The sequence below is a fragment of the Schistocerca piceifrons genome, chromosome X, assembly GCF_021461385.2.
Source record: "Schistocerca piceifrons isolate TAMUIC-IGC-003096 chromosome X, iqSchPice1.1, whole genome shotgun sequence".
Classification (NCBI taxonomy): domain Eukaryota; kingdom Metazoa; phylum Arthropoda; class Insecta; order Orthoptera; family Acrididae; genus Schistocerca; species Schistocerca piceifrons.
The window spans coordinates 346,474,122-346,487,560 of NC_060149.1; the positions used below are offsets into that span (position 1 = coordinate 346,474,122).

Below are 13,439 nucleotides of genomic sequence, written 5' to 3' on the forward strand. Positions count from 1 at the left end.
CAATTTTCTGCATCATGTATGGTATATACTCTTCAGACCTGCAGCCTACAGAACACAGTATGTTGGTAGGGTGGGTGACAACTATTCACATTCATATACCAATCAGAATGTGTAGGTTTATGATGAATGCTACGCTATCCTCTGAGCAAGTCATAGCACACTGTGCTGACTTGCATTAAGACATGATATTCTCAATTGACACAAGATTTGATTAGTTATGGCAGCAATAATTCATATTTGGTGTCTTTGTCACCATTGGCACTGCTAGTATCTTTTGCAGTGGGGGCAGTACTCATAGCACTTGGTGCATGCAATGAGTACTCTCTGCTGGCCTATGTAGGCCTGCCACCTCCAGAGTAGTAGCGGTTTGACGACATTCAGCAAGAGTAGCTTTTCACCTGATGATGATGACCAGGTGGACCATTGAAATATTTTCTCAATCGGATTTGAAGATCCAGCTGCAAATCTGAAAAGAATGTCTTACAGCCATAGCCTAGAACAAAAAATCAAATTTCCCAAAACTTTGGAACATCAAGAGCAGTAGAATATCATTCAAAACAAAGGCTGTACTTAACAACAAGGAACATAATAGTTATAGTGTTCTGCAGCAGAATTTCTGCTATTTTGAAATTACCTGGCAGATGAAAACTGTGTGCTGGACCATGACATGAACCGAGAACCTTGCTACTGAGGTATACAGGAATAACTCTGTCTCTGTACTCACAGCTTCAATTCTGCCAATACCTCTCTTGCACTTTCCAAATTTCACAGAAGCTCAATATTTTAGTAAAAACAGATAACACTGCCACAACCACTTGTCTAAATTATTACAGCTTATTATACCAGTTGACAGTGGACTGATTAAAATATCTCTCTACTTCACTAAATTAATTTTGTACCCATCCACACTGCAAAATTAGATCTGTATCTTTGTTCACCCAGATTTGTACTATGCATAATTACAAGCATAGGCGATTAAGAAATGAAGCAACTAGTGTATTCTACATGTTTTGATTTACCACTGAGCTACAGAAACATTTTTGTGAGAAACATCACTTACAACCACATCATCTTTGGAACACAACAGCATGATATAATCTAGATTTAGTAGCAACACCATTGTGCAGACACAGTCTCAAACAGTATGGTATACTGAGAACCATTTCACAATATCTATACCCATTAATGTTCTTAATGGTTAGCATTATATTTACTATATAAGAAAGCACAAAACATGATCATAATACCTGAACTAATGTAATATCTGCAACCTTCATTGATTTAGCATCAATGGGGAAAAAGAGTCAGCTACATGGGTACACACCTTTTTCATCAACTTGCCAGACAATATTAAATGTCTTATGAGAAATAAAATAGGATTTAGGAGAAAATTGAAACTTTCAATGAGCAAACTAATCATTACCTTCTCTATTGAGGACTATCCTACAGTGATTCTTAAAAGTACAGTGAAATGAATTAAGCTTTTGTTAGAATGTGTTTGATTATACAATATTCCATATCAGCAATATTATAATATAATATATTACACAACTTTATGTCATTCTGTATATTGTGCCCAAATTAAAGAAAATGTCCATCTATGACATCTTTCCATACCCCAGAAGATCCTACAAGTTGAATATCATTCATGTTATTAATGTAATGTGATGCTGTTGAAAACTGAAGAATAGCAATTGCAAATTGATTTCTAGTGTGACACCTAGCTTTGAAACTATGCCCCTCAGAGGAGCTAAAAGATTGACAAAATTGAGAGGAGAAAAAAAATAAATAAATAAACACCTTTCATATGACAATAAGGAAATAAAACATAATGCCTAAAGACAAAGAGGAAAGATAATACTGTGAAGGGACTGGTCTTCATAGAAAACTATAGTAAAACACAAGATGAAACAAAAATACAACTGTACATGTATTTTTTTATCTTCATTTGAATATGGCTACTAGCAAAATAACATATTCATAATTTGAAAATCATTGAAGTTACACCAGATTAAAGAGACAGCCCTGATTTACAAATGTCTCCAAATTAATTTCACAATGCAAATACAAAATGACATAATCTCAGTTATCAATGAAGATGAGGACATTTAAAATGTTCTGACAATTTAACATCAAACTTGTCAAGTCATTGCACCTAAATGGGTCAAACAAATTTGTGTTTTGGCACATTTAATGCATCCAACATATCCCTCTCTCTGCAGAAGTGAATGCTCTTAAATACGCCTCTTTTGCTTAAAGATTTCACAAACAGAGCAAATTGAAACCACTGGGGTTTTTGTAGAGGTACAAAATAGACAATTTGCACCAGTATTATCCATAAACTAAAATTACTTTGATCTTCATTATCGCAGCACTTTATTTTAAAGTGGACAACAGTTGTAATCCCAAAACTGTTTACAACACATCAAAAATTAAATCAATGTGAATATGATTTAAACAAACTAAGAAGATCCCTTCTAGGTCAGTATTTATAAAACAGATACACTTAATTTACACAGCTCCAACATAAACAAGGAAAAAATCGGTGCATTTAACTTCTATATTTCTTGTGTACCCCTTTTAACTCGAAAAGGATTTTAAATAATTTATTCATGCCAACTAGCACTCAGTAATGTGTCACTGAAGACACTAAGTTGGGTGAGAGGCAACAATATTGATGTAGAATCAAATACAAAGCAATATGCTCCAGCAGTGAATATTATGAAATAAATAGTAGCCAACTGAGTCAAATAAATATTAAGAAGCAGCAGTAAACTTTTAAAACAAACTCAACAAAGCTAAATTTACTAAAAACACATGATCATTTAATTCACATAAATTAGCATTTTCACCACACTATATACCTATGAATTCAAGCATTGAATTCACTTCATTATATTCAAAATTACAACTAAAATATATTGATATTACAGTTTCGAAAATGTCAGTGAAGTCTATAACTACAATACAAATAAATGAGTAATGTCAGGAACATTATTTTCAAGTATGTTTACAATTATTTCCAGGGTAAAAAAATGAGAACACAATCTATAAAACTGTGTGACTGTAACTGTAGCATACTGCATCAGTATAGCCAGAAATACTCATATATGTTGTATCTCTCTCTCTCTCTCTCTCTCTCTCTCTCTCTCTCTCTCTCACACACACACACACACACACACACACACACACACACACACACACACACACAAACACAAACACACACACACACACACACAAAGTGATTTCTGCAAAGCCTTACACAAGTCAGGTACAAACTTAGTGACAGTGCCCAGACATGCTAAGCACTTAATTTTAAATTATGAGTCTAAGTGCCCACTGAGACTTGCCGTTTCAGTATCATGAACAGCAGCAAGACTATACCAATCTTACATTTCCTTTTCACAATGAAGTACATAAAGTGTCTCTCATAATAAGTGCAATGCATGCATATGTATATATTATGCACTCTATCATTTATTTAACTCACTATAAATCTCATAAATGAAATAAATGAAAACTACTTTATACTTAAATATTTTATTTCCACATTTGAAATGTATTACCTTAGTGTCACATAGACTTCAACTACCTTCAACAAATGTACTAACAATTTCATCAATGCAGACATAACAACATAACTACACACAATAATGACTCTTGTACAGTAACTCCCAAGATGTATTCTGATGATGAAGCATTCTGGAGAAATTAATCTGAAACACAAATTATAGCACATGACAGAGTCTTCAAATTTCCTTCCACTAACTTTGTGATTGTTAAGTGAAGTACATCATGCAAAAATTCTGTAGTTAGAGTGATAATATTAGTGGATTATTCCATGGAAATATATGTATGTTGTTAAGTTAAAAGTGTTGTATTAGAATTTCACTAAGAACTTTATTCACAGCTGAAACTAAATTTCTGCTGGTTAGAGGAAACAAGTTTCTACACAAACTGACGTGCATTCTACCAACAACATACAGCAAACAATGCACCAGTTGCTATGTGTAAGGATAGAAATGTCTAACTAATTATTCTAATGGTAATATCTTTTCTATATTTCTTTACCATTCCCTTAGGAGCTGTTAAAGTACAATAATTTTCTCCCCATATTATTAATTCACTTTCTGTAGCACTCAAATCCCTTTCTGATTATGTAAGTTTATAAGCAACACATGTTTTCTCCTTTGTCATTTATCACTCAGACAACATTGTTTTTGTTCTTTTTTTATTTTTACTTTTCCATGATGACTCAGAACAAACTACATTCACTTTATATGAGATCCTACCTAACAGTTACATAGTGTGTTTAGATCAAACTGCTGCAAAAAGTTCAGACTTTTTACCGCCAATTGGATAACTAATTATGAAACTGACAGCTAAACTGGTCAGAAACATTTATTTTACTAACATTAGTTCCATCGTTGCTGGTAGAAAACCTACCATCATGGGAAAAAATCACTTTTTACATAATCTTTTTTGAGGAATTGCCTAATATCTCTAAAAATATTTACATATAGCTACTGCTTAATTAATAAAATAATTTTGTTCATGATGTTGCTGAAATGAAGTATGCAAACAAAAAACTGCAAGACTCAACTCCTTTGGAGTACTTCCCTGAATTCTCCAACATCCCTACCAACCAAAATACCATGAGATGATTTGTATTAGTTAAAAGTTGAGCTCAGCATTTCCCATGTGCCAGTTGATAATGAAAATTAGTCAATTAAATGACAGCTGTGTGTGTGTGTGTGTGTGTGTGTGTGTGTGTGTGTGTGTGTGTGTTTCTCCTCCCTCTCACTTTCACCCCCCACCACAAATCTCTCTCTCTCTCTCTCTCTCTCTCTCTCTCTCTCTCTCTCTCTCTCTCTCAGCCCCTCATCAATGCAGCGCAGCAAGTGTGTGTGTGTGTGTGTGTGTGTGTGTGTGTGTGTGTGTGTGTGTGTGTGTTTGTGTGTGTGTGTGTGTGTGAGAGAGAGAGAGAGAGAGAGAGAGAAAGAGAGAATTTGTGGTGGAGAGTGAAAGTGGGGAGGCGGGAGGATGGCAGTTTGAGAGCCAGAGCGGAGAATGGAGGAGACTAGAGTGGCTGTTGTAAAAACTTATGAAAACCATATTAGTAACAAGGGAAACTGCCCATCAAACCTCCCTCAGATTGAGTGGTAAGAGAGGGACCAGTGGACAGCCCATGAAAAACTGAACAAAGATTGAGCATGACAACCGGAAGAAAATTTTCTGGAAAAGAAAGAAAGAAATAAATAAATAAATAAAAAAATAGGAAAAGTGAACAGCCCAAGGACTAGAAGTGCAATATAGAACAGCATGAAACAGCAACAGCATCATGGATAAATGTTCATGGTGTTGGATTGCCAAAGTATTCAAATTATTTTTATTTATTTATTTTTTCTGTTCGATGTATTCAAATTTAAGTCTGTGTCATGTTCTAACGTTTGTTTTCAACAGTGAGGTGTAAGGTAGGGACCAATAACGACAGCCAATTCTGCACAAATACTCTATTAGCAGCTGAAATGGGAACCGCAAACATTTCATGAAATGGTATTAAGCCAACCAAATCCTCTACTGTTAAGCCAACCAAATCCTCTACTGGAAAATATGTCTGGTATGTCATACACAGCATTAGTGACAGTACATGTGTCATATGATAGGAATTTCTTATCGATGCACCTAATTTGTACACCTGGTAAGTGAGTGAGGTATGCCTCCTCGCCCCAGTTAGGTGTTCGTATGAATGTGAATGTGATCACAACCAAGGAAATGATGAAAACATAATAGGTAGTCACATAAGCTGCAACAAATGAACGCAACAGTTTCACAATCACACAGTTTCTCTGTGCTCTGTCAAAACATTTGTTTTTAATGTTTTCGAAGTTGTGTTCCATTTTTGAAGTTTTGACCCTCAAATTCCTCTTTTGTAACATAGTTCACACCCATTTATTTGTTGCTTTCATTTCTGTGAGACATGTATGTGCTATTTCATCTGCTTTCACTATTCATCAAATTTACTTCCGATTGTAACGTATTCTTACAACATGCCTCATATTCTATGACCAATGTATAGTATGACAACTGCCAAGACTACAGAAAGAGAACAAACATTTCACTGACCAGATGGAAAGTTCATAATGTTGGGCAAAAAATAAAATTAAAATAAATGGCATGAAGGAGTTTTGAACATAGCTCCTACACTTTACCATTCAACACTGTAACCATTAACCATGACACTACAGCTGTTCAATTTATTTCGATATTCCACTTTTTAAGCTTGGACCATTCACTGTTTTTATTTGGCCTTTTTTTTTTCTTTTAAAGTTCAGTGCACCTTCTGCCTGTTTTCATACTTTATCTGTGTTCAGGTTTTGATGGGCTATCCACTGGGCCATCTTACCACTAAACCTGAGTGCGATGGCAAGTTCCCCTTGTTAATTATCACATGCATCAATTGTCTCAAGGATGAGAAGATCATGGACGGGAGGTTACTAGTTAACAGCATAATATTCCCAAGGTTGTGCAGCTAGTGACGAGGAACATAAAATTCAGGCTCTCAGCCTTATATCATCAATGTTGCATGCTCAAATTAATGGTTATCACTCACTTATGTTTTGACCTAGATACATATTCGTATTTCCAAAATTCTAAAGGAGAGTTTAAGTCCAAGATCCTATTAGCAGTTTAATAAGAGCAATCAAAGAAATCAGCCAAGGTACTGTTTAAGGAGCCAGCCTGACATTTGCCTTAAATGATTTTGGGAAACACCAAGAAAAACAATTCACAAAAACAGTCTAACTTTGCTACAGTGCTCAGAACCATAACTGTTATCATATGCCACAACACATTCCACTAACTTTAGTGCTGCTTCCTAACTGGGTTTAATAAATTCCTATGTTACGCACTGCACACACAATGGGTACCTAATTTTCACAGAAGGCCACCAAATTTTATTAACATCATCAGTGAGAGTAATGCCAAAGAAAGAGAAAAACAAGCTTGAAAAATATTATTGGAATTTTAATCATCAGACATTGTTGAAATCTACCTCTTGCTAATAACTTAATAATTATTCAAAGAGAATTTATCAGGAATCAGAATTCTGACAGTGACAACAAAAACAGGCATATGTAGTTCCACACACATAAAAATCCTGATTGCTGCTTGAGTCATTGCTTTCAATTCTGTTGCAACACTGAGAAGTGAAGAACTTGTTTTTAGTTTCATTATCAATTCGTAAACTATAATTTTTTTCATTTAGTTTCTTGTCTCCATACACTGTCTCTTTGCTAGACCATCAAACAAAAAATTGGAATTCATACCTAAACATTAGCACTTTGTGTCATGAAGTGCAGCTCTTAAGATAATTCTGAAAGTCTCTCATGGAGAAATTAGTGGTTTCTGGTAGTTAAGAGGGAACTAGCAACAATTGTGTAGCATTATTAATGTTGTTATTGTTTTTGCATGAGACAGAAGTGTTCAGTTGGAACTGAAATAGGTCGATCAATGCAAACAGGCCCTTTCAGATCTCTAACGTGTGTAACCACAAGTCAGTATTTTCCTGTATTTTGTCATACAGGGGCCAATAAGACAAGCATTGTTATTCTTATTTGCTTGTAAATGATGGCTCAGTTGCACATCCCCTGGTAAGCTATATGGACGAAATATTAAATGCCAATCCACTGATGCAGTATCGGCCAACAATTATATGGTATATACAATGAGTATGTTATGCACAGCACATATGCTTTAGTCATTCATAAAGCACCATGTAGGTTTATAATGATATGGAGGGATAAATAACTGCTTTCATCTGTATCTCAGCGAAGTATCAGAAAATAGCTATTATCCAAACAAGGCAGAGGTTTAATATATTATCATTTTTATATGAGTTTTCCATTTGATAATGGATTACCACAGTACTGTCAGATATTCCAAAATAATAGACAGGGGCCTTGTGTGAAAACTAAATTCATTACTGGTCATTTAATCACTACTATCTATGATTTCTTAACGAGTAGTTTCATTTTCCTTCACCCGGACATTTATTTAATACAGACCTATTCTCAATGCTCACTTAATTGTTGCAATTATTGGACTCAAGTAGTAGAATGTTTAGCAACACACTTACAGCAAAACAGTAAATCCAGATGGATAATGTCTTAAAGAAGAAAATTAAACTAAGCACATAAATTCTTAACCTGTGTCAGAAGTAGTGTCTGATTGTGGTGAATAGTTACTTAAGAACTTAAGACAAACAATACATTACTGGTCTGCCACTGAAGAACCTTGATGGATACCTATGAAGCTACTTTGTGATCATCAGCCATTAGACATCTGCTACCTCAATAAAGGCTGCCTCCGTACTTTTCCATGCCTTATGGCTTTCAGCTAAATCCATCCATGTTCTCCGTGGTATTTTCTTATATACCAGTACTGTATTATCCCCACCTATTATTAGATTACTGTCTCAGTGTTTTCTTCTGTCTTGCAATCTAGCAAAGTACTTCCTTGTTCCATCTATCACTGATTCGACTGATTACATGTGCTACTTCTACCCATTTCATGTCCTGATCCATTTGTTTGTTATCTTCTCTCTCCTGGAAGTACACAGCTTTTTAACAGCTTTCACATTAGAAGTCAATGTCTGTCTGCCATAAGTCAAAACTGATAATATAAACTGATTGTAAATTTTCTTGTTCTCACACCAGTTTTACTCTTCTGTTTATTTCTTTGCCATCTACAGAGCCATTCATCTGCTTTAAATACAAAAATTTATCAACTTGTCTTATGGTTTCTTTCATTTTGTACAAATATCTTTTCAGTGTAGTGATTACAAGCTACTTCCTTATTGTAACTGTTTTTCAGGCCTGGTTTTGAACTCACTCTATAAAGGTCTTCCATTCATTATTGAAGTGTATTTGCACTTGAAGAAAACATCTCATCATCATTAGCACAATTAAGATGGCTTGGATATCTTCCATTAACCCGTATTCGCCCTTCATTTTGTAAGCTGTAAGCCTCTGGAAACTTCTTCTAGAACTGCTACTTATAGGTATAATGGAATGGAATCTCCCTACTTTACTCCTCTTTCAGTTCTGAATTTCTCACTATCCTGACAAAGTGTAATGTTAATTGTAACACAGATGCATATTTTCTTCAGCATACCAACATTACTTGAATGATTGTCTTGTTTCCCCATGATTGTTAGTACAAATTTCATAAAAACTGACTCAAATATATTATCAGAACCACAGGAAATGTGGTTTTCATACTCATTGTTTTGATCTACAATTGTTTTCATTAACTGAAAATAATTCATTGTGATATATCCATTCCCACAGCCAGTTCATTCCTTCAATCTGTTGCAATATAATGTTTTTTTTAGACAGCGGACAACAATTTTAGTGTATATTTTGCACACTGCCTGCCTCTCTTTTTATGAAGTAGAATAATTACAGCATTATCCTAATACTAGAGAACTGTCTTGTCTGTACAGATTACTCCATTGTATCATGGAAAGTTACTTAAAAGGTTTAACAACAGTTACTAGAAAGGACAGCCGGCCGAAGTGGCCGCGCGGTTCTGGCGCTGCAGTCTGGAACCGCGAGACCGCTAGGGTCGCAGGTTCGAATCCTGCCTCGGGCACGGATGTTTGTGATGTCCTTAGGTTAGTTCGGTTTAACTAGTTCTAAGTTCTAGGGGACTAATGACCTCAGCAGTTGAGTCCCATAGTGCTCAGAGCCATTTGAACCATTTTTGAACTAGAAAGGACAGGATTTTGCAAATTATGTGTCAAATTAATAATCCAAAAGAATTAAAAATACATTTATATAGTGCATTGAAAGAAAGAGCAGCCATCCAAAAAATAAGAAAATCTGAATAAAAAGATTGTAAATGATAAATGATAATCTGTATGTATTTGGAAGTGTCGCTAGGGATCCCTTCTCAAAATAAGTAATCATCAGTTCCTTTGTTGTCCACCTGTGACATTTCAGAGCATAGAACTGCATCATCCTCAAATACTTTATAAGATATATGACTGGACCACTGTAATTATATACCTATTTGTTCCACTGCTGCCAAAGGTTCTTGAAATTTTTAAGACGGAACAGCTCTCCAAACTACTGTTTCATCTTGACAATAATAAAACAATTAGTAAACAGTTGCTTAGTGAAAATATAATTTAGAAATTCATTCTCCAAACATTAGAAGGTATTACTAAAGAAAACAATACCAGGTGACATTTATGTGAATTGTATAATTTAAAACATATTGCTATAAAACAAACTGAATGTGGCAACTGACTCATTCATCCAGAAATCAACCAACGAATAAAGAAAGTTAAGACAACAAATTCAATTAAAGAAACAGTAAATACTTTTGGCCAGTGGGAGAGCACTGCTTGAATCACACAAGGTCGAGTTTTCAACAGACCATGTTCCTCATACATATTAGTATCAGCCCATTTCATACATCATGAGCATTAAGTCATAAAATAGTTGATCACTCCTAAAACAGATACAGATAGGTTCAGAGAAGTAACAAGTAAAAAGACTTTGTACACTGTCTTCTAAAATTGGTCTCTCCTTTAATTTTGAGGAAACACAGTAAATTCAGTTCTGCATAGCAATGAGTACAAAATGAATAAAAACGTTGTACATAATCTGAAATTAGTAAGTAAATGGTAAATGATAAGCATTTTCAATACATTTTTCAATAACACAAAGTGAGTGAAGGTTAACAGTGAAAATATTACTTCTCAAAAGCCGCTATTTTGCACAATAACTTATATGGCAGTTAGCAGAATTTTCTGTACAAAAGAATGATATACTTCCTGCTGCCACCTAAGTGTGAAAATGTCTTAATATCATGATGGAAAACCTTTGTGGAATACAAATGATGGAATGAGTAATTATGGTCATTCACAACGTATACTGTGGAGGCAGTGAAAATATACACACACCAGAACTTAAAACTAGTATTCATGAATTCTCTCTCTCTCTCTCTCTCTCTCTCTCTCTCTCTCTCTCACACACACACACACACACACACACACACACACACACTTGCTGTGCTGCATTGATGATGGGCTGTGTATGTGTGCGTGTGCTGCATTGATGAGGGGCTGTGTATGTGCATGTGTGTGTGTGTGTGTGTGTGTGTGTGTGTGTGTGTGTGTTTGCATGAACGTGTATGTGCCTGTAAGCATGTCTAACTGGAATATGACTACATGATCTTAATCTGAACTACTGAACTGAGACCAGTGGATCGGGCTGGGGGCAGTGGGGGGAGTGGGATACTGATATATCAGGAAATACTGAAACTATCATTTTTTTCAGATGAGCAGTGCTGTAATCAATCAGAGATAGTGTTGCCGCATAGCCGATGATGCCAGAAGTGTGGTGCAGAAGTGATGAGTTCTCGTAAATGACAGCCTCATTGTAGCACTAAAAATTAATATTAATTGCATTTTGATGTTATTTTTGGTTCATGCTTGGACTGAGATAAGCATTTAAACATGTAACTATGATATGCGTAGGTAGATAATATGTTTTCTGCATGAGTTTTGTAAATTTTTGAGTATTTGCAAAGCCATTAAAGTCTGCTCTTCATGATGTTTGAGTAGGGTAATACTGACAGACAAATATGGTACAATATCGACAGGATGTTGATATTTCTCCATCCTATACACTTCAGAAGAAAAAGTTGTTTACACTGAAGTAAGGTCTTATATCTAATTTCAAATGGTGTGGACAAGAAAAAGAAAATTAGAGAGGGCTAAATGGACTAAAGAAACTATGAAAAAGGCATTAAGTTTATGAAGTCATGGAGATCACTGACCAGTTTACCAAAGGAGCTGAAACACTAAGAATTACACATTATGATTGATTAAAATTCAGGTAAGAAACTGTTTCTGGGGAGAAGATGTTTTATTCCTGGATAAGAACAAGAATTTGTCAATCATGTGACTGTATTTGCACAATTATTCTTCGGCATTTCCCAGGTTGAGTTGCAGTGAACTAACTATGACCTTGTCTGAAAACTACACCTTAAGCACAATTTCAATAAAATTACCAAAAATGGCTGGAGGAGAAGGGGTTTCTGGTTTTAAAAAGAGAAATCCTAAAATATGTTTAAGGAAACCATCAAACAAGTATCTAGAGAGTTCTAAGTTTTAATAAATCTGAATTTGATTTATTGTTTCCAACTTGAACACCATTTTTGAAAAAATTCCATGTACATATCATGATACATTTTAAGATAATAAAATGAGTTACTTTTTTAGACCAGGAATTTTATTCTGTCTTCATTTCATACTGTTCATACTGCCACATAGAAGAAGATGTAATTAGATTAATGACGAACACTAACTTCACTTAACAAAGGTTTATTCAGCACTTGCATGTACAAGAGCGTGGAGCAAACTGCCTCCAGCCAGAACATATATGGTATATATACAGGTACAGAACATTCCAGTAAAATTATTCTTGACATTTGTGGATGTTTCTAGAATGTACTTGCACGAAATATAGAAATTAAAATTTTGCAGTTCAGGTTACTTTTGAACTCATGACCCTCCATGCAACGGTCTAGTGTCATAACCACTACACTACAGTGACTGTGCTACTCAGCTTTTTCTGTGACATTGCTCCCTCCTTAAGAGAACAGCATCTTGGTGTTATGTCCTCCTAGTTTGGGAACGAGTCATCGGTCTCGTACACTACGGCTCCCGATGACTTTTGTTTTCCCTGGCAGTGATCTTATTAGAACTTCCCTTGCTGCTACACTCATCATCACCTTTCTGCTTGTTGCCTGTTGCTGGAGCTTCGAATTTACCCTGGGTTGCAGGATCCTTATAGGGCTTCATTTGAAGGACATGGACAGTATCTCTGATATTTCGTCGTATTGTGTTGGGGTCGAAATCTTCAACTTCATAAGTAACATCAGACAACTGTCTTACAACCTTATAAGGTCCAAAGTAGTGCCTGAGGAGCTTCTCAGAGAGACCAACCTTCTGAACAGGAGTGAAGATCCAGACGAGTTCACCAGGCTGGTAGACAACAGGGCGGTGGCTCATGTCATACCTTTGGTGATCGTTTTCTTGAGCTTGCAGCGTGCGGAGTTGAGCTAACTGCCGAGCTTCCTCAGCTCTGGTTAACACCTGGCAAATGTAGTCATTGTCCACGTCATCAGGATGTAACGGAAACACAGTGTCCATCGTCATTTCCACCTCACGCCCATGCACCAGGAAAAATGGTGTAAATCCTGTGGTGCCTTGTTCGACGGTGTTGTAGGCAAACGTCACGAAAGGTAGCACCTCATCCCAGTTGCTCTGCTTAACATTGACCAACATTGATAGCACGTCAGCCAAGGTCTTATTAAGGCATTCAGTAAGCCTGTTAGTTTGTGGATGGTAGGCAGTCATCATG

At 35.7% G+C, this 13,439-nt stretch overlaps 1 protein-coding gene across 2 annotated transcripts in view; it reads right to left on the reverse strand.

The window, feature by feature from the left end:
- Window positions 1-3,189: 3,189 nt before the first annotated feature.
- LOC124722111 (potassium voltage-gated channel subfamily H member 2-like) overlaps window positions 3,190-13,439 on the reverse strand; it is a 1,246,495-nt gene continuing 1,236,245 nt past the window's right edge. For both annotated transcript variants that reach the window (XM_047247314.1, XM_047247313.1), the window contains exon 9: window positions 3,190-3,716. In XM_047247314.1, coding sequence (XP_047103270.1) covers window positions 3,642-3,716 — 75 coding nt within the window. In that variant the 3' untranslated portion in view covers window positions 3,190-3,641. The remainder of the gene's footprint in view (window positions 3,717-13,439) is intronic.